The 25499-nt window shown below is 36.7% G+C and overlaps 1 protein-coding gene across 3 annotated transcripts in view; it reads left to right on the top strand.

The window, feature by feature from the left end:
• PCGF3 (polycomb group ring finger 3) overlaps window positions 1–16727 on the top strand; it is a 63342-nt gene extending 46615 nt beyond the window's left edge. For all 3 annotated transcript variants that reach the window (XM_087926386.1, XM_087926387.1, XM_087926388.1), the window contains exons 3-10: window positions 1355–1472; window positions 6166–6262; window positions 6561–6616; window positions 7835–7945; window positions 9919–10007; window positions 12221–12358; window positions 14827–14907; window positions 15359–16727. In XM_087926386.1, the coding sequence (XP_087782512.1) occupies window positions 1364–1472; window positions 6166–6262; window positions 6561–6616; window positions 7835–7945; window positions 9919–10007; window positions 12221–12358; window positions 14827–14907; window positions 15359–15406 (729 nt within the window). In that variant the 5' untranslated portion in view covers window positions 1355–1363 and the 3' untranslated portion in view covers window positions 15407–16727. The remainder of the gene's footprint in view (window positions 1–1354; window positions 1473–6165; window positions 6263–6560; window positions 6617–7834; window positions 7946–9918; window positions 10008–12220; window positions 12359–14826; window positions 14908–15358) is intronic.
• Window positions 16728–25499: the final 8772 nt, after the last annotated feature.

The following is a 25499-nucleotide window of genomic DNA, read 5'->3' as shown; positions in this document are numbered from 1 at the left end:
ATATAATATGAAAAATAAACCTGATTTTTAGGCATGCTGGTTTTAAGGTCATAAATATATTGACTGTCTTAATTTCAATCAAATTATAAGGCTAAGTTGCAAAAAATTACAACTTTTCAGCCAAAATGTCTTAGGAATTTTTATTGAAAACATCTTAGTTTGGTGACACCTGCCGTGTAGAAACTCACTGCAGCAGATCGTAAAAATACTTTCCTCCTGTCTATTATTTAATACTCTATTTCATTTCCTCTGGTGCAGTTTCTCCCAGTGAGAAAATAAAAGCAGATGTTTTTATGTTATTTCTGATAGATGTGAAAGTTTTTATAAACATTTATATAGGAATTTCTAAGTTATCTTTTTTATCCAGAAGGAGTCCCAGGGTAACTAACAATTTTAAATTTTAAAGCTATTTATAGATTTTGAAACAACAAACAGTGAAATCACAAGTAAGAAAGGATATAGTTAAAATCATACAGATCAGTATATTTAAAACTAAAGAAGAAAGAGTTCCACTGTTAGGGTGCAGCATCTGACATGTATTTTTTAATTGTCTACCTGGTGAAGACTTTTCCAAATAATGTTGGAAAATCAAAAAACCAAATCCAAAAACTTTTCCAAGACTTTTCTGGAAATTTTAAATGCTACATAAAGACATTCAGTAATTTCTTTTTTAGAAACCGAATTCTATTGAAATGTTTTGTGAAAGGAAAAATGAAAAAGGGCTATGATTTATAATGTTCAAATATAATTCATTGATTATTTTGTGCTATTTTTTTTAATTTGTGAAAACTACTTTAAGTTATTTCTCTATAGTTTAAAAGTGGGGAGGTACCTCCTAAACATATGTAAGCAAGCAACTTGGTTTCCCTCAAATGCTGTACAATTTATCTTATATGTACATTCTTCTAAAAATTAATCGCCTGAAAAGATATGTTGACTAGAGTTGGCTTTTTCTTATACTACTATTACGATTTAGAAAACTATAGATTTTTTTTAGGAGCTAAGTGTTTTCTGGAAGACTTTCCAGATATGGATTACAGATAAAATTGGTGCATTCATCTTATTTGCTGTTTCTGAAAAGCAGGCTGATTTAAAATTTGTGGTGTGGAATGTCATAAAACTTGCACTGTAAAGCCCAGAACAACAGTTGCTACTCTGTCTTTATCTTTATGGTTGTACATTATTTTAAAACCACCCTTATTTTTTTTTTCCAAATAAGGTCCTTTGGAGAAGAAACCTGTTTTAATCATGTTCATTTTTTCCTGCATTCAAGGTTTTTAATATAAAGGTCAGATATTTTAAAAGAAGTAGACATTTATATCTCAAATACCTGCCTATCCTGGTTTTCTTACAGACACCAAAGATGCTGACAAGAAAAATTAAACTTTGGGACATCAATGCCCATATAACCTGCCGCCTTTGCAATGGTTATCTTATTGATGCTACCACTGTAACGGAATGCTTGCATACCTGTGAGTATGATTATTACCGTGTTTTGTGAATTAAGATTTACTTTCATGTAAACATCATTTGGGATTTTGTTTTGATTTTTATTTGAAAGGCTAATGTTTAAGAGACCTCTTAATTTCAAATTGTTTATTCAAATGTTAATCTTTTTTTAAAATGTATACCAAGAAATTCAGAGAGCTTTGAATTACAGTAGTTGGCACAATTAGATTTATCTACTTGCTTGCTTGTTTACTTACTGAGGTGGGTGGAGCATGTATCTTATTCATTTACCACTTCTATTCTACCTGTTTCTGGAAGGACTAGGAATTGTCCAAATCTTCATTGTTTTTTAAAATTCCCACACTTGGTTTGCCGAAAAGGTGCCCACTTTCAGCGAGTGAACCAACCAGTGGGGCAACCAATGTGAGCCAGTTGTGCAGTTCTGTTAATATCTGAAAAGGTTTTCCCTCAGTTAATCCCATAATATTTGGATGCTGTATAATTCTCTGAGAAGCAAGTAAATGAAGGCTGATATATATATAAGGAATGGGGAAGAACAGTTCTACTTAGAAGAAACTTCTCTGGGGAAGAAGAAACTTAGGCACCTTATTATCAACAATTTGAAATTAAGAGGTCTCTTAAACATTAGCCTTTCAAATAAAAATCAAAACAAAATCCCAAATGATTATGTTTACATGAAAGTAACATATCAGTAAAAAACATATCAGTAAAAAAACCTCTGCTCTGAACTGAAGTGTTAAGATCTCTTACTTATTCATCTAAGAGAGGATGTAAATATGTGACATCATATAATGTTCTGAACTTTTTTCCCCCTTAAAACAGAAGGTAATGGCTCCTTCAGGTACATACCTAGGAATGCTGAAAAGGGAGCTTTTACTAAAGAGCATGATGTAAAAGTTGTGATGCTCTTTTGCTGAAAGTCATAATGTATTTCTAACTGCTACTGCGAAGGCATCATTTCCCCGCTCCCCTTTCCCCCCCTTTGAACCGAATGCGCAGATCTGTAGCTAATACAATTAAGATAATTTTGCTGACAGTGCATGAAAGGATATTAGGTAACAAATACATGATTTGGTTAAAACAATATTTGCCAGGTTATATAGGAATTGATGGATGCAATTACGGCTTTGTTTAACAAGGATGATGGGATCTAATTTGAGTGCTAGACTGTCTTTCAAAACTGACAGCTTGCAGGGTTAGTTAATGAGAATTATGTAATGTATAATTACATAATGGTCAAATAGCTGAGACGCTTGCAATAAACCTCTACCTCAGGTATAGCTGCACTGCATTTAATCACCTACCATCCTTAAATTCAAATCTTTCTTTGTTTTTTGTTTTTTTGCATTTGGGATATATTGGATATGATGGCGTATTAAAGACCCTCCTTTTTTGTGAAAAGAAAGAATGGATAAAATAAAATGTAATCTCATCTTTATAGAACTTGCCATTATTCAGTTCTTCCAAAACCAAGAACTTCCTTCTAGTGGCTTTTCTTTTGGCTCCTTGAGCTCACACCTAGTTATTTAGAAAATGTATACGTCAACCCAACTTGTTCATGCTGTCTCTAGTTGTCTTATGAAATAAAACCCCAATACAAAAACCAATAAATCCCCCCCTCCCGGCAGCAACAGGCAAATGAACTACTTGATGGGTTCTATATCAGCGGTTTGCCAACTGGTGGGCCGTGTCCCACTGGTGGGCCGTGAGAAAATTTTGGTGGGCCGCAGAGAAATCTCACCCCAGAGCACCCCCCCAAATTAATTAATCCAGGCTGTGCAGAAACACAAGGCTGCGCCACCCACATGGCCCACAGGAACCCTCCCCGCCCACTCACTCCTTACCTGGCAAACTTGCCTGCTAAATTGTTATTTTTCCTTTTTCCGACCATCAGCTGTTCTGCTGTGCTGGGAAATTTAGATTAGAGAGGAAGCAGGAAATGGTTGGATTTCTTGCTTTCTACCTAGTCTTTAGATCTTCGGTTCTGCTTTTAAGCACAGCCGAACCTCCCTTAGGACTGAAGGTTCTATTATTCAGTGCAGATTCACGGCAAGCACATTTGAGAGACTGAGCTAGCTGATGACAGATAGATAGATCACCATATGATTCTGTGAGCAACTCAATCTGCCTGCCTGCTTTGCCTGATTTTGGGTAAAAGTTACTCTTTTTTAAATAAAAAATTCAATATATAAATATTTATATTTACATACAAGCCATGCCCAGCCAATCACATGACCACCAAGCCACACCCACAAATTAGGCCACACCCACAGAACTGGTTAGTGGTCCCTGAGATTTAAAATTATGAGTTTGGTGGTCCCTGAGGTCCAAAAGGTTGGCAACCCCTGCTCTATATCACCCTGGGGATTCCTAGGCCTGCTGGCAAAACCATGCCTTCAGGGTCTTGAGAAGGAGTGTTAACGTGGGGGCCAATCTTATTTTTGTAGGGAGCTACCATGGAGAATGGCCTTCTTCTTGGTCCCAATAGATACACCTCTTTAGGAGAGGGAACCCATAGCATTCCAGGCATCTCCTCTCTGGTGGGTCGGGTAGATGGAACTGGGAAAATTCCAGTCCTTCAAATAACCTGGCTCCCGGTAGGTGCTTTAAAAGTGATAATCAGCATCTTGAATTGGACCTGGAAGCAAATCAGCAGACAATCAAGCTATTGCAGGAGGGGTGACACATGTGTAAATCCAGAATAAATAATGCGGGTCACTGAATTTTGAGCCACTTGAAGCTTCTGAATACTTTTCAAGGGCAGCCCCATCTAGAGCTCATAGCAGCAGTCAAGGCAGAAGGTGTCTAGGGCATATGTGACTGTGAATAGGGCCTGTTGGTTTGGAAGGGAAGAAGGTGAAAATTCAACATGTAACAGACAAATGTCACCTTTGTAGTGAAAAGGATGAAACATTTGATCAATTTGATCAATGCCTATGGCGTTTGACCATTTGATCAATGTCTACGGCAAAATGTCACAAAGGGTTTATAAGCAGGTCATAATCAAATTGCTAAAATTATTCACTGGAAACTTTATTAGAGGTTTAGTTTTGAATGTAGTAAATACTACTGGGATCATCAAGTTAAGAAGGTGTTGGAAAATGAGCAGGTTAAGATCTTACAGGATGGAATCCAAACAGACAGCTTTTTCATAACATGCCTTATATAACAGTTATTGAATAGAAGAAACTGTGGTTCATTGATGTTGCTGATGTGCTAGGATTGTGGAAAAGCAATTGGAAAAAATTACAAAATACCAGGACTTGCAGATCGAAGTTGAATGCTTATGGAAATCAGTTCCTATACTGTTTATGATTGGAGCCCTCGGAGCAATACCTAAACAACTTGATATCTGAAAATATTGAATTTATCGGACTTGAACACCTTCATTTAACAAAAAACAACCCTGCTTGGAATTGCCTACATTCCTAGATGCTACCTTAATAATTCTTAGGTCCTTGGTTAGGATTTGAATTATTAACTTTTCCCCATCTTAGACTGTGAAACTTAATGTAGATTACTCACATATGAAAATGATAATAATGCTTTATTTAAATTATATGATGGCTTCATCTCACACACATGACTCTGGGTGATGCACAACATACATTTCATGCATACATACTTGCATACATACATACATATGAATGAGCACCTCACTACACTTTGGATGCTTCTGGATTGAAAGGATTGGCCAGTTATAAGCTGTTGTGCAGAGGATGCCCAAATATGTTAACAACAGACTTTCTTCAAGGAGGCTCTGAAGAAGTAGGAATTGGAAGGAGCAGGGATAGGAATAGGCTCTGTCACATGGCTGTGGCCCCAGGCTTGGGCATAAAACTAGATTTTCAAGGTCTTGTATGTGTGTGTGTGGATTTACCCTCATCCTTTCCGAGTTTCCCTTTGAAGGAAATATCTTCTTCTCTGTTTTGTAAACACTATCACAAGTTTGCTCCTGCACCTGCTAGAATGTGTATCATCATGTATGAAAAGTAGATGGCACTGTTTAACTGCAGTTTTTAGTCTTTGGTATTGTCACTTTTCAAGAGTCGAAGATCCAGCGAAATGTTAATTGAATTATTACTGAGGAAGTTTCACTTTTCCAACAGCAATCATTAGCTTCAGACTAAGCTTGGTTACAAGTATACTCACAGTCAACAACCAATTATGCCATGCTATTGCATATATTTCAGTGTTTACTTTTAAATAAGACTAATTGTCTATCATTATAAATATTAAATAATACTCCTTTTTCTTAAAAAAAAAGTCTGCCTATAGGACAGTAGCTGTCATTTCATTTTGAAATGAACTCACAGTGCTTATAAATTGATTACAGTCTTAAATATCTCAAATGACAACACTGACATTGATTTAATTTCTGAAATCTTTATATTGGCATTTTTCTGTTGCAAATTTGGGATACGCTAAGTTTATTCAGAAAAAGAAAGTACTGCTTATAAAATGTTCATTAGACTAACAGCACTCTTTTTGGGCAGTTTCTGTGTTTGTTAAAACTGGACTTTGAGTGCAACCATTTGGATCTGCATCCATAACTGAAACAGTGACATTGTTTAACTTTGCTCCCTTGAGCCATACAGGTTCAATTATGTGCAGAGTTTAAGTGTTATTAGCAGATGAAAATGTCACTTTACAATCATTTTAACTGGTATAATATATATATTTTTTGTAAAACAGTTTGCAGGAGTTGCTTGGTAAAGTATTTGGAGGAAAATAATACCTGCCCCACGTGCAGGATAGTAATACACCAGAGTCACCCTCTCCAGTATATTGGGTAAGTATTGTGTTAAAAGAAATACATGCAGAAATCTCCTGGATGTGCCTTTTCTAAAACATGAATTGGGCAAAAGAATAGGCCTACGATTGGATTTTTCCATTCTATTTCAGCAAAATGGAAATAGATATAGGGAAACCCACCCACCCCCCTTTCCCCCCCCCTTTTTAAAGTTTCCCTTTCATTTGTGTCCAAAGAAAGAGGATATTTTTCAGTTATCCTAATAGTGTAAATATATAAAGATTTATTATAGGCCTTTACAAGAACCATTTTAATTTCTCATTTTTTGTCTTGTCAGTCATGACAGAACAATGCAGGATATTGTTTACAAGCTTGTTCCAGGTCTTCAAGAAGGTAAGACAACAGTAAACTGTTCAAAAGACATTTATCTGAATAAATTCCCTCTGTCAAATGGTTTTGGTAAATGTAATTTACTGTTGCTTCACTTTATTTGCTTGCTTTCCAAAGCAAGGACAACCACACATTGGAGCCCACGACAAAAGTTTTATTTTTTAAATGTGATGGCAGAATCCTCAGGATTGAAAAGAAAAATCAAAGAAGCCTTTCCCAACCTAGATATGCTCTAGATAGGTAGACTTCAGTTCCCAGAATTCCCCAACCAGTATAACTGGTATTGCTCTAAATTTCTCCATTCCTTGTCCCCATATTGTCATAAATTATATAAAATGGCCTAGAAGATCTGAAGAGGAATGAAGAGGCAGGTATCCTCAACATTAATCAGTAAAAAGCTAAAGTATTTTCAGTAAATGGTTGGTTGTATCTTCATTTTAGTCATATAACTCAAAAATGTATTTTTCCAAAAAACAATAGAAGCAATTGACAGAGACAGGTTTTACAATTTAAATGTTCCTGGCAATGCCCAGGGCATTTTCTAAATCTGAAAGAATATTGGCATCTCCCAAGTTCTTCATATTTATAAACATAAAATGAATACAGAGGTAATTTTGATGGTATAGGAGCAATTAAAGTGTCCAATTGTACATTTAATTATTTCACCGAAATATTTTGAATCTGTGATAGATGGACTATAAATATGGTTAGAATTTTGAAAATTATATTATAAAATAACAGCTGGGGGATCATATTTTTGATCAATCCAATGTTACTTTGTCAGAAGACTAATGTAAGAAGTTAACTCCCAGTTGCTAGACTCTATTCCAAAAGTGTGGTTGGAGAACATACATCTCTGATGTGTGGAAATAGAAGAGGGAGGTGATTTACAAAATTCATAAAGATGAATGCATAAATAAATTTTGTAAAACAAAAAGAATGTTCCCTGGATTCTAATTTTTGCCAAATGTTATTGAACAAGTAGACAAGTGAGAGGAAGCGTATTGGGTCAGCTTAATGTAACACTTTGAAAAGTAGTATTGCATTATATGGGATGTTCTTAAAATCCAGTTGTGTTACGAGTTGGTCACCAAAAAAGCATTTGAACGTTAGAGGGGGCTCTTGTTACATATTCTAAACAAGGGAGAGGAATACAATGTTTGCTTGAGTTGATGAAGTCCACATTCTTAGCTAAAGACACTATTTTAAAATGTTAAACAGCGGAAATGAAAAAGCAGAGGGAATTCTACCACAAATTGGGCATGGAAGTACCAGGTGACATCAAAGGGGAGACGTGCTCAGCCAAGCAGCATTTAGATACTCACCGTAATGGTAAATAGAAATGCATGTGCTTGTTCTTTTCAGAGTAATTACTGTGCTTGCCAAAGGAAATTGTTTGCTCTTTGTTTAACTAGATTAGTTTAATATAGTACATTTGTCACAACCTTGCTAAAGAAATATAAACTGTCAATTTCTTGAGTAAATTAGTGCTTTGCTGTGAGTACTTGACTGGAAAGCTGAAAATTCACTAATTTTCTGATCCATGTGTTTTCAACAAGATCTACACAGCTGGATTTCTCTCCAAGCTTTGGAATGGCCCAAAATTGTAGAACTGGCCCCATTATTTGTGCATATATAGCCTCTCTATTTAGTCTTATAGTACCCATAAATTGTGACTATCTTGTAAAAATGGCTAACAATTTGATCAAAGCATAACACTCTTCCAAAATTTCATGTACTCCCACTAGAACAAAAAAGATTGAGAACCTCTGTAGTAGGGTAGGATTTAGCAACCTTTTCACTGTCAGAAACCCACTTTGTGATTTCACACATAATTATGGGCATCAAGAAATAGATAAGCATTAATATAAACATTAAGATCCAAAATCTCATGCCAGGAAGACAACTCTTGCAAGATTTGTTAGTTTACAAAGTTCTGTGCGTGTCAATATGGGGCACGGTAGTTTTGCTAAGAAATCACTAGTGTAGATAAGACTGCACTGATTTATGTGGCTGTGCTCAAGGTTGAAGGAGTAAAATGCTCCTTAAATTGTTAAAATAAATAATAAAATCAAATAAAGATAATAACAATAAAATAAAGAAGGTCTTAAATATTCAACCCCATTGACTCTGGGATTGGGAAAGAGCTACAAATTAGACTTTCAGTCAATTAGACTGTTCCAAGGCAGCAAGTTTAATGATCAATAATCAAGTCCTGTGAGCTTGCTGAATTTAATAACATTCCAAAAATGTGTGCCTTTTTATGTGCTAAGGCTGTTAGGTAAGTCTTGTGGCAACCGCTTCCTTTGAGGGCAATTCCTTGGAGAGTTTATGCTGCTAATTCTGAGACAGATAGCATTGCTAGACTTAGCTCCACTGGGAAAGTGTTAATTGCTGCCCCAGAGCCAGTGACAGAACTGTATTCGTAACAGAGCATAGCGTCACTGCAGAAGATTGCGCCACTCTACAAGGATAAAGCACCTAGTTTCTTTGGATACGAGATAAGCAACTAATAAATTTCATAAATACATAAATAAAAGTAAATAAATCCAGAGGGCTACTTTGTCTCAAATATGTAGTAAAGATGGCTTGCTGACTATAGAATTCTCCTTTATTTTGACTTTGCTATGAATTGGTTGAGCTTCTTAGGTTACAGTTGAGCGACAGGGTTGGACTTTAAACAATCGGGTTGATATTTTTTGTGTGTGTTTTAACATTGTAATGTACATAACATCACATATGTAAGATAGTCAGCTATATAAATTGAATAGATAGACTGTAAATTTCTCAGTGCAAAAATAGCTTCCAAATATATTTTAGGATACAATTTACCAAGTAGCACAGCTTAGCAAAATATAATGTTGATACTGCAGAGCAGCAGTATCCTACCTGTTCCACTACTGGTTCAGTGATCATACGCATGCAGCTTTCCGCACACCAACTGAGGCCTGTAGCGCCAATCAGCTGAGAGGATAAAAGAAGAAAAAAGCGCAGGAGCAAGTGGGAGGGCTGATCCTGTGCTTTTCTATTCTTTCTCCTCTCAGCTGATCCTCGGAGGCTTTTTTTTTTTTTACTACCGGTTTGAGCTGAACCAGTAGGGATTTTTGCTACCAGTTTGGCTGAACCAGGCTGAACTGGTAGCATACCAGCCCTGCTGCAGAGATTTCAAGAGATTTGACTTCTGTGTGACCAACAGGCTTAATTCTGAAAAGGCTGTTGATCTTGATTTCATTTTGTTTCATGCAAATATTTCTATCTTTGGAGTCTTCCCGTTCATAACAGAGCCTCTATGCTTTTGTTATAAGGGGAAACTAAAGCAGATGAGAACACAAACAAAGAAACATCAGAAGAGAAACAGGAAGAAGATAACGATTATCACAGAAGTGATGAACAGGTATTGTTGAAATATAACCTTTGAACTAGCCGTTGTTTCCCTTTTTGGTAGTTTAAGACAGCATTTCTCAGTGAGGGAATTTCCATATGTGTAGAGTTGACTCCCAGCATTCTCAATACGCTGCCTGGATAATTCTAAGAGCTGAAGTTCACACCTTTGGCAGCTGCCCAAGTACAGAAATACATGTTTAAAGTTATAGGGTTTTTTCTTTAATTTTTTTTCCTTAAAATACCTTCCAAATAACAGTGATCCTTTCAAGGAAATCATTTCCATTAATAACTAGGGAGGTTCATTTTTGGAAGAAATGTTTGAAATTGTCACAAATGAGAGCAAGAATGTCCTAGGATACCATATTTTTAAAAAAAATCCTAAGAATGGTTGGTTGTGATTTCCCAAACTTGACTGGAATCTCTGGCATCAATCCTCGAATTTTTTTCTGGGCAAAAATAAATGAGGGGAGTTATTCAAAATTCTTTGAAAGAAAAAGTAATTGTTTTTCATTCACAATAGTTTGGAGCAGTAGGTTGAATTGCCTACTTCGTTAAATCTCAGAATCTAACCACTGAAGAGCTAGAACCTTGCGCACGAATAAAGTGTTACAGGTAGTCTTAGAGTTGCAACAGTTCATTTAGTTCAAATGAAATGGTACAATAGCACTAACAAAGTTTTGTCTTATGACCATTTTTCACACTTACAACCATTTCAGCAACCTCATGGTCATGTGATCAAAATTCATGCGCTCATATTTATGACGGTTGCAGCATCCCTGGATCATGTGTGATTACCTTTTGTGACCTTCAGACAAGCAAAGTCAATGGAGAAGCCATTAATTAACAGCCGTCTTACTAACCTCACAACCGCCATGATTCACTTAACCGTTTTGCTTAGCAATATACATTTTGGGTTCATTTGTGGTTGTAAGTCAAGGATTACTTGTATTCATTTTACACAACATTTTTCCTTGCTGTATAATTTACGTTGGTTTGAACTGAAGAATGTAACGTTGACCAACTGTATCTGTGCTTAACATCTGGGAATAACTGGAAGCAGAAGACCTGGGACTTATCCCTCAGTATTCTAGTTGGAAAGGCTTTAGGCAGAGAGGAACTTATATTGTTTAGTAAAGGTTGTGCATACATCTTTTTATTAATCCTATGGATGTTTGGATCTATGCTCATCCTAGAATCTCCAAGTTTGGTAATGTTTGTGTGTGTGTGTGTGTGTGTGCGTGCGTGCGTGTGTGTGTGTCTGTCTCTGTACATAAAAAAATAAAATTTTATGGAACCTGGAGATTCTAGGATGAGCATAGATCCAGATGTCTATGGAATTAGTAAAACGATGTATGCACAACCTTTACTAAACCAGCAACTGCACACAATAAGAAACTGTTCACAGTGAAGGAATTCAACCCCCCTGCAAACAAATGATTTAATTCATTTTGATAGACAATTGTCCCTACCTTAGTGAATATTTCTCCAAGGATCATAGAGAAAATACCTTACAGCAGTGATGGTGAACCTTTTTGTTGTGGTGTCCCAAAAGTGCTGGCACCTACAATGCAATGCGTCCACCCCCCCCCGCACATGCGTGCACAACATCCCCCACCCCCTTACCTGCACTGAGCACGTGCATACCTCCCAGCTGATTTTCAGCCCATTTGAGGCCGTTTTTGCCCTCCTGGAGGCTCGAGAGAAGCATCGGGAGGCCGAAAAACGAGCCTGTTTCGGCACTTGTGGTATTTCCTGAAGGCCCATTTTTCAGCCTCCCAAGGCTGCAGAGGCTTTCTTTGAGCCTCCGGGAGGGTGAAAATGGCCTCAAATAGGCCGAAAATCAGCTGGGAGGCGCATGCATGTACAGTGCAGGTAAGTTTGGCTGGGGCTCGTGTGCCCGCACAAATGGCTCTGTGTGCCACCTGTGGCACGTGTGCCATAGGTTCACCATCACGGCTTTAGAGCATATTACAACAACCCTTTCTGGTGCACTCTTTCCCTTTCTGTCCTTAAGCTCTTCCAGATTTCAGTTGGAGGATTTTCCGATCACAGAAAACCATTCTTTGTAGCTAGGATTGCCAGATAGGCTCTCTTCTGAATTTAAGCAGACTCACCACTGATCCTTGTTACATAATGTGGGCATCATTCAGTTTAGAATTCTCTGCTTCTGCTGCTACGAAATGAGAACCTAGATTGTAACCTGTCTTGGCTCTTTCCTTAAAGGTAAGCATCTGCTTGGAATGCAACAGTAGCAAATTGCGTGGATTGAAGAGAAAATGGATTCGTTGCTCAGCACAAGCTACAGTCTTGCATCTAAAGAAGTTCATTGCCAAAAAACTTAATCTTTCTTCATTTAATGAGGTAATCAGTGCTGAATAGTGTAAAACAAAGAGAAACAAAAAAAGCGTGGCTGATTTAGAAAAACAACAACTCTAACTTTTTTTTTCTTAAAATGTTGTATTAAATCCTTAGAGATGGTTGATTTTTCCTGAAACAGAATTGCTGTTTCAGTCACTTAACTAATGTATAATAATATTAAGCTTTTCAAATGTGGTTCTGAAGCTTCCCAGTATTCTTTAGTTTGTACTTGAAGCATTAATGTAAATATATCTAATGAGAAAAATTCATGGGGAGACCTTTAGCAGAGATGAGTTTAAAATTGTCAATGTACTCTCTTTGTGCAGAACAAGCAAGTGCCTTCAGCTGTTTATATAAATTCTGAAGGTCAAATAATTTCCTTTAAAAATAAAAAAAAGTTGCCAGTTTAAACTTTGATTTTAAGTTACATATGTTATTGTGAATGGATTATGAAAGAGAATATGTAAAAATTCAGTGCAAATAATTGAAGAAAATCTGTTACAACTAATGTCTGCTAAAATGCCATGCATTTATTTAAATAATATCTTGAAAGCCATATAGGTTATCTGCTATATTTATTGCAAGAAAATTGAGTCTCACTCATTTTTCATTAGCTTATAAACACATTGGCTTACATACATTTGAGGAAAAGTCTTTTCTGATTCTTACTTGGCAGTAAAGTAGGACTTTTGAGTAAGATACAGACAGTTTGGTGTAGTGGTTAAAGTGGTTAAAGAGCCAGGCTATCAATTGGAAGGCCATGAGTTCTAGTCCCATGTTAGGCACAAAGCCAGCTGGGTGATCTTAGGTCAGTCACTCTTTCCAACCTCTAGGAAGAAGGCAATGACAAACTTTGTCAAGAAAAAAGTTTGCAAGAAAATTGAGACTCACTCATTTTTCATTAGTGTGTTCAGGGATTTGTCCAGCTAATTGCCAGCAGTCAACATTGTCCAGCAAATGAAAGCAGCAAAATGTTCTAATACATCTTAATTAAGGTCTATGAATGAACATGCAGAGACTCTTTATTTTGTTGGAAAATCAACTTGAAGTCAAGAAAATAACCCTCAGTATAATGATTTTGGAAAATCATGGATTTTATGAAAGGCAGAAAGATTTTTGCCAACAATTCAACCTGCGTTTGATTCGCAGGCTTGACTAAGAGAAAACACACACACACACACACACACACACAGAGTTAGTATAATCTGTTGATAAATGTAAGGTTTCCTCTCCTTATTGCTTGTTTCCATTGAAAATGTTGTTCACCCAGGTATTTCAGTTTCCTTTTTTCCTCACTTCAACTGTAGTGGAGCAAGCTCATTTTGATCTATATCAGTATTTCTTGGTCTTGGTGATTTTTAGATGTGTGGACTTCAACTCCTAGAATTAATCAACCAGCAACTGCAAATGGAAGTCCACACATCTTAACATTGCCAAAGTTGACAAACACTCATGCTTGCATTTCTTGAAATATTCCAGTTTGTGAGAAATTTCGTCTTTGGTTTCTTTGGAAGTGGGAATGAAGTTCTAGTTTCTGTTGAAAGATTCCAGAGAGAAAAGATTTTCCAATTATTAAGCAATATGTGCTTTTTTTTGGAGGTATCTGGCAAACTGTGAGAACTTTTGGAGTGTGAGAATTTTAAGTGTAAAATTTAATATCAGTAACTGATGGAATAGAAGGAGAAAATAAATGTACAATTTTACATGTCAAGTAGGACATCTGCTATGTTTTGAGGGCGTACAAAGGCTATAGCTGAAATAGTTGTGTGAAGTTTTCGATCTTCCTAACATCAGACTGTAGCTTTCAAATTAAAAGCAGGCAAGAAATTTCATATCCAAAGGGACACTTATTTCTACCATTTTCTGTTTGCTATTGCTTGTAACTTGCTTATTTGGAAATAATCATTCCCTAGACAGCTATTAAGTTAGCTTCCACATATCCTATATAGAATCCTATCAGGAACTCATTTTTTAAACTACCAGTTTTAGAATTCATTTTCTCAGGCCAGGTTTTTCAAATGATGATGCTCAGAACTTGCATATGTTCACTTTGTTAATTTTCTCACTCTGGATTTAGTTAATTTCTGTAAGGCCAGAATATCTGGCCTTTTGTACATTATGGAGCAGATGGGGATCCACAGAGTAAAGAGTGAAGTTTATGCCCTGAAATAACTGCATCACCTGTAAGTGCTGAAATTTTTATCTCCCACCCACCAGGCAAATTAAATGATAGAATATACATATTATTCAGCTTGCAGCTTGTTGGTTAGAACTAAAATCCTAGCTGAGTTTACAGTATTGGAAAAGGCTCAGACACCTGAAGAGATTCTGGGAGGCAATATTTGAATTGCACTATCGTACCATTTCATGCCATTAAAAAGCCAAACAAAATTTGTTTTAATTGAATCGTTATTTGGATCTTGTAAACCAATCTCTTTAGTCAAAATATAAATCTTTTGTTTCTTTATCAGCTGGATATATTATGCAATGAAGAAATACTGGGCAAGGACCATACTCTCAAATTTGTAGTTGTCACAAGATGGAGATTTAAGGTATGCAACACTGGCAATCAATTGATACATTTAATATTTTCCACTTGAAACTTTTTAAGCCTTTACTTTGTCATTCATAAAAATAATATCTGATGCCCTGATTCCTTGTGGTCCTTCTCTTTTCATGTTCTCAGGTCAGAAATTATCTTACTGTTTTGTTTTAGCTTGGACAGGAAAATAAAGGAGTGGGGGTGGGATGCTGGGCTTTGGGACATCTTCACTTTTAGAGACAGTGTCTGCCAAAGTCTTCAGGCCAGAAATGTCCACTGTCCCCTCCACTTAGGAGTAGCCCTGCAGAACCTGCTGAGATATTGAGCCTGAGGGTATCTCTGTCTCCTGGGCCATCAGTGGTGGGTATCAGAATCCTAAACAAAGGTTAAGCTTAAAAACATGTTTGTTTATTAATGTTCTGCATCAGAGAGTTCTTCAAGCAATTTTGTTTATTTTTCAGAAAGCACCTCTACTGCTACATTACAGACCGAAAATGGACTTGCTGTAAGAACTGTTTTGTCCTTGTGGACGGTTTTTTTGCAGAGACTATCATCAGGCACCTTCTTAGTGCATCATTACTCAATTCACTTGTGACATAGACCAGCAAAATCCATTCCTGAAAAAACAGTAGTACTTTCCCACCCCACCATTCTGAATATTTCTCTTGAGAGATGCATTAAACTCAACGTTCAGGACAGTAAAAAAAATATTTATACTATTTTCTACAAAAAAAGAAAAAAAAGAAAAAGGAAAGTGCAGTTTGGACGGACACTACCAGCATGATGTTTACAGACATTGAAAGCACTTCACAGTTCCCTCTGTGTAGCTCAGTTCTTGGTCATCATCTTGAAAGATGCAAAATAGGTTAAAATGTAGGGAAGGAGGTAATTTTCAATTTCTTGTCACCAAGCAGCTCTTGGATTGTTTTGCAACTTAGTTTAAACATAGCCCTTCCTTCCTTCCTTCCTTCCTTCCTTCCTTCCTTCCTTCCTTCCTTCCTTCCTTCCTTCCTTCCTTCCTTCCTTCCTTCCTTCCTTCCTTCCTTCCTTCCTTCCTTCCTTCCTTTTTTTTCTTCTCTCACCAAGTGTTCTGTCTCTTAAATCTCACGGGCATCTTGTTGATCAGTAAGCCCTTCATAGTATTTAATATTGAAAAAAAATGTAATGGTTGGCAGTGACTTGACATCATGATACAGTTCTGGATTCTGCTCCTTTGTTCCTCTGCTGATTCATTTGAGGAAGGTATTGGAATGAGTGATTTCCATTTTATTTCAGTTTTCTCAGATCACAGAAATAGTTGAGCATTTAGGGGGGGAAAACATCCTTTTTCTGTAATATGTGTGACTTACATAGCTGGGGCGGAAACAGGGGGATTTCCTGTTCTGAAAATGAAATAAGCCTTTAGCAGCCTTAACTACTTGAACTCCAGTATTGTCCTCTTGAACAACACACAATACTAATGCTGGAGCATGCATTCTGTGACAAGCATGAGTTCACTGACCTTCCTTCTGGGTTCTAGCTTCTATAAGAAGACCATTGTGTTTGCCTAATTCTCTACTTGAACTTCGGATTTAGTTGGCACTATGGTACTTTTGGGCCTTAACTATAAATCTATTTATTTTTAAATCCAGCCCCCAAGGGATTGATTTCTCCCTCTAGACTATGTAAGTGCACTTTCTCTTTAAGTAGCGGTGGGAACGGTGTGTGAAGGGCAATGTTGCTTTCCCTTTAATATCTTTAAGGTTGGGTGGTTGTTGTTTTAAAAAAAGGTTTCATTCAGTGGTGGAACTGCAAGTATGGACCATGCAAAATATATGTTGTTCTTCATCTGGACTAGATATGTAAGACTCTTTCATCTGGGAGAACCACGTCATTGATTTTAAATACTCCATTGTGTTCAACAATGCATGCGCATACTCCTTGTTGCATGTATATAGGCATGTATTCTGTGTGTGTCTCTCTCTCTCTCTTCCATATGCACATACATATATGCAGAGGCATAAGTATTCTTTGCATGAACACAAGTCTGCCTTTCCTCCATTGGACACCAGTTTGGATGGGATATGACCAGAACAGGGAAGAAGTTGCTGCTGAGAAGGATTACTGAGAGGGTATATTTTTTAAATTTCTCAAGATTTTTCTCTTTGATGCAGAAGTTTGCCTTTACTCTGTCTTACTAGCTCTATTGCTTATAATCCCGCTGCTAATTGAACCAAGTCCCCAGACAGAAGCAGAGGATAGCCCAATGGGGATGGGTTATATTGGCTGAGTTAGAGAGAGAGAGAGAGAGAGAGATCACTAGGAAAACGGAAACTTGAGCTTTCTCCATCCTTTATGGAGGTCACTTCCGTTTGGAGGTTTATGTGCTGATGGTGAGTATTCAGGACTGCTAGCCATTTGCTAATGTTTGTTTCTTGTTCTTCTGAATATCCTTGCTCTGCAAGTGTGACTCACAGGGAATCTTTCCTATAGGGAGCAAGCCTCATCAAGTATAAAAAAAAAGTTGCATGCCAGGGGTGGGTGAGTGGACAAACTTGACTAAGTGTATGGATGGAGCAGGAAACAAAATGCAAATGAGTAAATTCAAATGTGAGGCAAGAAAGGGCTCTTTTCATACTGTTCAGTGATTTTTTTTAGACATCAGTAATGCATCGGATAACATATATTCAGTTAAGCTATTTGATATCCTTTTCTGGAATAAATTGTTCTCACACTGGGGAAATCCCTTGCAATTTCTGTTAGAAGGAGACCAAACACATTCCTTTCATAATGCAGATTGTTTCCTATATATCCCCTGTAGTTAAAAGGGTCACGCTTTTTTTTTTTTTTTTGAAAAATACCAACTAGCTTTTCATCCTAGGGCGGCGACTGTTGGTAGCACACGCGAGGAGCCCATCTCTCCCCAGTTGTTTTCCTTCTCTTAATTTCATAATGATAAATTAGATGGGAGTCAAAAGAAAGGAATAAAGAAGAAACAGGAGAAAGTGGACAAAAGGTACAAGAGTCTGCTTGCACATGAGCAGTGGAAGTGGGAATAGAGGACAAATGGAAAAAAACACGGGGCAGCCTTTTGGTAGAGAGCATTCTGTGTGCATGTCTTGTTGCAATGAGCTAGAGTTGAAAAAAAAAAAAACCTACATCACACACCTTAAAAGCAATTTTCCACTCTCCATACGAGATGAACCTGAGTGCATTGGCACCTCTTGTAACATTTGCACTCATTTAAATTAGGGCGTGTTGCAGGAGATTTTCTACTAGTAAGTGCGCTTAAAAAGGTAATAGTTCTTAATGATATGAAATCTGTATAATAAGTGCTTACTAATGATAGATGATTGCTCGCCATTCTGGAAAAAAAATCAGCTGAGATATAAATAAATTGGTTAGGGAACGGAAGAAGACACCTTTATTGAATGGTGTGTGTGTATGTGTGTGTGTATGAGAGAGAAAATGTGCCAGGCTTCCATAAATAGGACAGCCTTAAAAATTCCCTGTCTTCTCCTTTTATAGGTCACCAGGTGCTATGTGAAAACATCCTGGCTAACAGTGCTTAGTGAGCCTTAAATTTAGCCAGCCTGTTGAATACCCATTTGATTCAGGCTTTCCAAAACTTTTGCTCTCTAGACATGGCCAGTGGGCTTGATGAGAGTTTTATTTCAACACATTTATTTCGAAAACACCAGGTTGAAGAGAAATGTGGGTTAAACCTTTAAGAGGGTATAATGACAGTGTGCAACTATTAACTCTACCTCAGAACAGATACACAGCTGAATTGTCCCACCAAGCGCCATCTTAAAATGCAGAATACAACACCCACCCACCCAACACACACCTCCATTGCATAATTTAACCTGAGGGATTAAATAGTATTAAGGTGCAAATTGTTAACCCCGCAACTCTCTTGGACTGCAGCCGTTTACAGAACCCTCACTGCTATGTTTCTAAGCAAGTTTTTGAATCACTTGAATTTGATACGGTGCTATATTACTACATTATGTAATCAGGTGCATGAAACAAAAGCCAGCTGTTGACACCCAGGCTGGTTTTTAATCACTCATAGATGATTACTTTCTAACAGCCTGACAACAATGGCAGTGGCAGAAAATACTTTTTTAAAAAAAGAATTTTTGTTTTCCTTCTAAACAGTTTCTCAGAATATTTCTTCTCCTATGGAAACGGCATCCTTTGGGGATTATTTGTTTCAAAGGCCTGTCTTGTTTTATCAGAAAAACGATGGTTAATACCAGTAGAACAGATTCTTGTTATATCAGCTGTCTCTCTTCTGTGAAGCTTTTAAGGGGCAGGTTGCACAATGATTTGGGTGGGCAAACATTTTGTTGATTTTTTTCTGGCTTTAGGTCTTCACTTCTAGCGTAAGTGGGTTGGAGTTGCTCCGGCCACATTAAGTTTGTCTAAATTGATTAAGTGATACATGATTAACTGTGAAGTAATTTGTGTTCTTTGATTTAATTAACTGCTTACCACTGGTAAATGAAAGCAGTCAAATGGTCTCGTTGCATTATCTTTAGCAACAAAAAGACAGGATGAGGCAGGCTGATGGTCTCGCTTGGTATAATTTTCTTTTTAAGATAGAGAAATCAGAATATATAATATTGAATTTTAAATAAGATGGTTTTTTTTTTTGGAAAAGTTAACTTTATAAAATTATTTATTCTATTTTAAGCTTTCTCTTTTACTTTTTACCATCTAAGTATTTTTTTTTATTATTGTTTTTACTTTTTTTTGGTCTCGATGGTCCAGCTTTATTTATGGGCATATAAAATGAAATTGTGAGATGTTTTTTACAAGCTTCTTCCTTCCTTTTGTGAGGGGCCAAATTAGATTTTGCACTAAATGAGGGTCTCTTACCAAAAATGGCACCTGTCTGCCTGTTTTCCACCTGTTGTAAGGTCTGATGTAATGGTATCTTTATATTCTGTATTTCTTTCCCATCATTTAGAAGGGAGGAAAGCTTCGAGAAGAACTTTGTAACTTAGATACTGGGTAAATTTAATGAGACATCATAAAGCAGCAAACAAACATAGAGCAGTGATTGGCCACCATAGTTGCCACATTTAGTGTAATTTTAGTTTGGCTCCATTCTTATTATTTTTTAAAAAATTAATGGTATGTTTTTGTGTGGATAAAGAGAGCATTACTTTATGCTTTTTGTGCAATAGGTTGGAAACATTCTGTTAGGCATACTTTTAAAATGGTAAATGTAGCATTGACTAACTGCAGTTTGGAGAAAGATGATGTAGGTAGTTTTAAGTTTACATTCGAATGGGATCTCCTCCCTTTTCTTGGGATTCTTAAGAGTGACAAATAGGGAGTTGTTTCTGTGTGCAAGAACTACCTGTCGGCAATATTTTAACAGCGATCTGGCAAGACCTCTTCAATGTGAACCATGGAAACTTGCAGCCTATCAGAAATGTTTCTTGTGTGCCATTGGTATGTCTGGTATTTTTCAATATGATACCATTGAACTTGGAAATATTTATTTCTTTGCGGCTGTGCAATGCTCTAAACACAATCTCTTATGTTCTGGGAGTAATACAGTAATTTTAAATAACAGATTACAAACTATGATGGTGCTATTTTTTTTTCTTTCAATTGGATTTGAGCTTTTGGAAAGTTTACCTGGCTCCTGTTGTTTTCATAACGATTTAATTAATCTTTGGGAAATTTACTGTCTTACTTCTTTTCCAGTGGATGGCAGACTTATTAACATTAAGTTAATGTTAACCTATTTGCAATTATTTGAAACTGAGCTGTAAATGCAATAGGAGAAAGCCAACCAGTTTGTACATCAACACTATGACTCTTTGATAACTTTATATTTTAAATCAGTACATAAAAAATGCATTTACTGCAGACCAAACTGTATTTTACAGGAAAATCTTCTTTCTGTATTTCCTCAGGTAATTGCTCTGGTATTAAACACTTCATGTGATACCTTAACTTAGCATATATTTGTGTGTGTGCTTTGGGATTTAAAATATAAAATGACAAGGCACACAGACAGACCATTGCATGTCAAAATTGCAAGTGGATATCTTCACCTTGTAGTCAAAATGTGCACAGAAAACACAGCATTTTTCTTCAGAGGTGTACTCTTGGCTTGGAAGCACGCTTTCCTTTCTAAGTGGAACTTACGTGACATAAACTTGCTCCAAGAATTTCTTTCTAACCCTAAATTCTCCAAGAACTTAGATAGCTAACCCTAAAAATGCCAAGAGGGTGATGTACAGTGCAGGAGGAGGAGGAGGAGTGTGTGTGCTTAAACAGTTTTCCCTATCCACCACTTGTCCTGCAACCCAGCAAACAGACGTTTTTTTTTTTTTATCCATGGCTGAAGAGTACAAGGAAGTTTAACAGGGAAAAACGGTAGAGGAAGCACCTGCCCACCATCTGTTTATTACAAAACACACACTCAACATACCACACTGCAGTTCTTTGGTAGTTATCTGGAATCTCTTATCTAGATTTGTTGCTGAATGAATAGCTTTTGCCAAGGGCAGGTGTCTAAAACCGAACTTAGGTCCATAAACATTCAATTAAAGAAAAATGTTGGTAAGTCACCCTGTCCCCTCTACGTTGTGTGATTGGGCACATGTTCTTGCATGAGGAGTCAACTAAGATGTGCTGTGCATACCCGTTGTATAACAGGGTCCTCCAAAATACCCTAATTATTTTTTAAAAAAAAAACGTGATCAGTATAGCAACCACGCAACTTAGGGTTATAGGACAATAAGCCAGTGCAACCATTTAATCCTTTATCCTTACTATGTGGCATCATAAAGTGACTGAAAATTCTTGCCGTATTGGGAGAAAAAAAAAATCATAGTTTTGGCTTGGTTTCAATTGGACGTTTACATTTTTTTATGCTTTGTGTTGCTGTGTAACTTTTGTACTATTGGTGGCTAGTTTTTGTCTGAATAAGCCTTTCTGGGAATTATTGCTTGTTTTGATTTTATGATAGTGAAGCTTGTATTCAGTGTTCTGCCAATTAATATTATATGCTTGTAATAAAAGCAAAAAAAAAAAGTTATCTGATCTCTTGTTTTTCAACGGTGTGAAAGTAACAGTTGAATCTCTCTTTGTGTTTGCAAATAACTTTGGAATCCAGTACAATGAACATGCTTTAATGGAAGACCTGAAAGACCAGTTTAAGAATAGATTGTCATGTATTTGCCAAGAGCTGATACTGACGTGATGGGACATAATCAATCAATCACAATGAAAAAGCTGCCTGCTAGGCTTGCGGCCTGTGAATCCATTCCATGGCAGGTAGCAGATTTATGTCTCGTGATTCTGTGGGTTTTTTGGTTTCTGAAACTAGGTGTAATCTGTTACCTACATGCATTTGGTTGACTAATGCATTTGGTTTATGAAGATCCAAAAATTAGAACCAGCCTGTCAGCAGACTTCATGACTGCAGTGATTGCAATGCTGGATCTATCCAACCGACTGACTGACCGACCAGTCTATTGCTTCTGTAGTGTAGTATTCACAACTTCTGGAGAATTCACGCACATACATTTATGTCTTGATTCTAATAAAACAGTTGTCCATCTATGGATTTTGAATTTTTATGTCATGGATTAAGTGACTTAACTTAGATATGGAAGAAAGCTAATTATTTTGGTATATGTATACCTTGATTTTGTGATTTATTTATTTTTTACATGAAATCCTACCATCACCATCAAACTAAAGATTGCATTGGTTCCAGAAAACCACATTGTAAAATTCAAGCCACTGGTGATTTTTGATGTCATAGAAATGCATACATGATACATTTTAGAAATATTCCAAGAATTATTTTATCCAAGAAAGAATCATGTATATTTACTGATCTGTGCCTCAGTTCTTCACCTTTACACTAGAAGTCTATAGGTAACTGTTTAAAAATAATAATACTACAAATGATTGGCTGTGTTCCTGTGGCAGTTCTTTTGTTGAGCTTCTTACTTGTAATACTGTTTAAAAGAGATTCCCACCATAAAACACAGCATGTTTGATTTCTCCTACATGGTCAAAATTTATTGCTAGATATACCCAGAGCAAAATAAAGTTTAACATTTTGCATTAATTTTACACAATGCAACCCAGTTATCTGCATAAATTACAAAATATTCACAGAAACATTTTGATTAAAAAATGATTATTAAGAGCTCCTGGTGCCTATCCTGAGCCATTGATATTGACAGATGGAGCTGCTGCATTATAGTTTCATATACAACTTCACCCATTCATTTTTACTACTCTTCCACTAGTTGGAATTGGGTGGAGAAAATAAAGCTTTTGGCATTAAAAATAATTCCTATGAGCCCAAGTATGTACAGTTGTGCTCCTAGGTTTATACAATCCTTGCAGAATTTGTAAGATGTGGCCATTTAGTAAATAAAGGTAGTTACTATGGAATGGAATGGGAGCTTGCCCATTCTGTTAGTAACCTGAGGAATTGTAGGAGTGACTCTCATAGAACACAATCACAAATTTCCTCCCTCCCTCCCTCTCTCCCTCCCCCCTTCCCTGATAGCTTTCCCTCTCAAGTGAATTGTGTTTGCACTTTTTCATGGAGTAAGAGCCTTTCCTTCTTCCCATCCACAAATACAAAACTCAGTTTAACTTTCTAAAAGTATGTTTTCAAAAAAATTTTTTTATTAAAAGGGAATTTTATACAAGTTTATAAAAACTACAGGAACACAAAAGGAAAAATGAGAAAAGACAGCAAAAGAAAAGACAAAAATGAAAAAAAAAGAAAAAAAATTTAAAGAGTGACTTCCAAACTTTTTGCAGTGGTTTCAAACATAAATAATTGCCATTTCCACCCTCAAAAATGACATACATTTCCTTCTTCCAATAAACTACTCTTTTTAATCAATAGATCCCCCAAATACTCAATTCAGCTTAATCCATTTTCAGCAAAAATTCACATAGGGTTTCCAGTCTTTTATAAAAATAATTACTGCTCCCTTGCCTTAATTGAACAAATCAATGGAACCATTTCTATCTCTGCTGTTCTCACGATTCTTTCCTCCATATAATCTTTCATCTAAGGTACATTTTTGATTCCTGTCACAAAACATGTACTTTGGAAACTAAATTTATTGCAGTAGCAAGCAAAATGCTGAAGCTGGCACTCTCAACCTGAAGGCAGAAAATTTCCCGTTTACTGTAGTTATCTAGGGTAGTACCTATTTTTCCCAGTGGTGGCACTAAAGGATTATATTGAAATTCCCACATGTGCTGCTTCTGTTTCTGTGGCATTTGTTAGATGGACAGGTGGATTAAGAAGACTTGCTCTGAAAGAGCAAGTGTATAATGCATTTTATTTGAAATGTTTTCTTTATTCTATTTTTTTTAGAATAGATTTTTTAAATGTACAGGAACATTAGATTTTGGACAGGGAGGGTGAAGGACATTTGTTGTTCCGTGTGTACATTCATCTAAAAATCAAGCTATTTCCATGAATCTGAATCACAATTAAATTACTTGAATAATACAGGGATATAATTTAATAACAATTAAATTACTTGAATCACAGTTAAATTACTTGAATAATACGGGGATATAATTTAATAACATTTTGATGTTACTTTAGTCTAACAATTCTGTGTATTTCCAAAATTGCTTACCAGTTGGTAATTGGCATGGGGAAAAAAAAAACCCATTACTCTCACAGTTTCTGTTGTTTAATTCATTATAATGCTGTGATATTAAATGAAATTAGTACTTAATGGAGAGTTTCAAATTAAAAGGAGGGACAGGTGAGCATTGTTGACTGACAAAAAAGGTTCAAACTTTAAAATCCTGGGGAAACACAGTAGTTGGACAAATTTTAAACAAATGCAGCATTTTTTCCTTACTAGATCACAGCAGGCATATTTTTGTGGACTTAGAACACACAATCACAGAGTAGAAAGGGATTTTAGAAATCTTCTAGTCCAACTCACCGTTTAAAGAGGACTCAATGCCATTCTGGACAAATGGCTGTGTAATGTCTTCTTTAAAAACCTCCAATGACGGAGCGTCCACAACTTCTGGAGGAAAGCCATTTCACTGATTAATTGTTTGCACAGTCAGGAAATGTCTCCTTAATTCTCAGTTGGATTTCTCTTTGATAATCTTCCCCCCCATTCAGTGGTGCTATTCTACCGGTTCGGCCCGGTTCTGGCATACCGGTAGTACCGAAGAGCAGCAGAGACCAAACCGGTTCTCTCTGATGAGCTGTTATTCGGCCCATCCACCCGCCCGGGCTCTTATACCGATCTTAATTCCCTGCTTTTGAAGCGCAGCTGCTTTGTGGGGCACAGCAGATTGTGGTACGTCAGCTGCCGAAGCTACAGGGAGACTGCAGGATTGCAGGAGGTGAGTAGAAAAGCCTCTGTGCGCAAAGTGCGTGTGTATGCACAAAGCCACGCTCACCGAATCGGTGGTAAACCACTTTGCAACCCACCACTGCACCCATTACTTCTCGTTTTGCTTTGGAGTTTAGAGAATCTCTGATCTAACTGACCCAGTTTCATATGGCTTCTTCTCCCATTTTACCTGGAGATATCAAGTACTGAATCTGAGTCCTTCTACAAGCGCTTTACC

The sequence above is a fragment of the Pseudonaja textilis genome, chromosome 2 (genome assembly GCF_049901715.1).
Source record: "Pseudonaja textilis isolate UNSWEBS1 chromosome 2, rPseTex1.2, whole genome shotgun sequence".
Taxonomy (NCBI): domain Eukaryota; kingdom Metazoa; phylum Chordata; class Lepidosauria; order Squamata; family Elapidae; genus Pseudonaja; species Pseudonaja textilis.
Note: the sequence above shows the minus strand (reverse complement) of the source record. Positions and strands in the feature narration are given on the sequence as shown.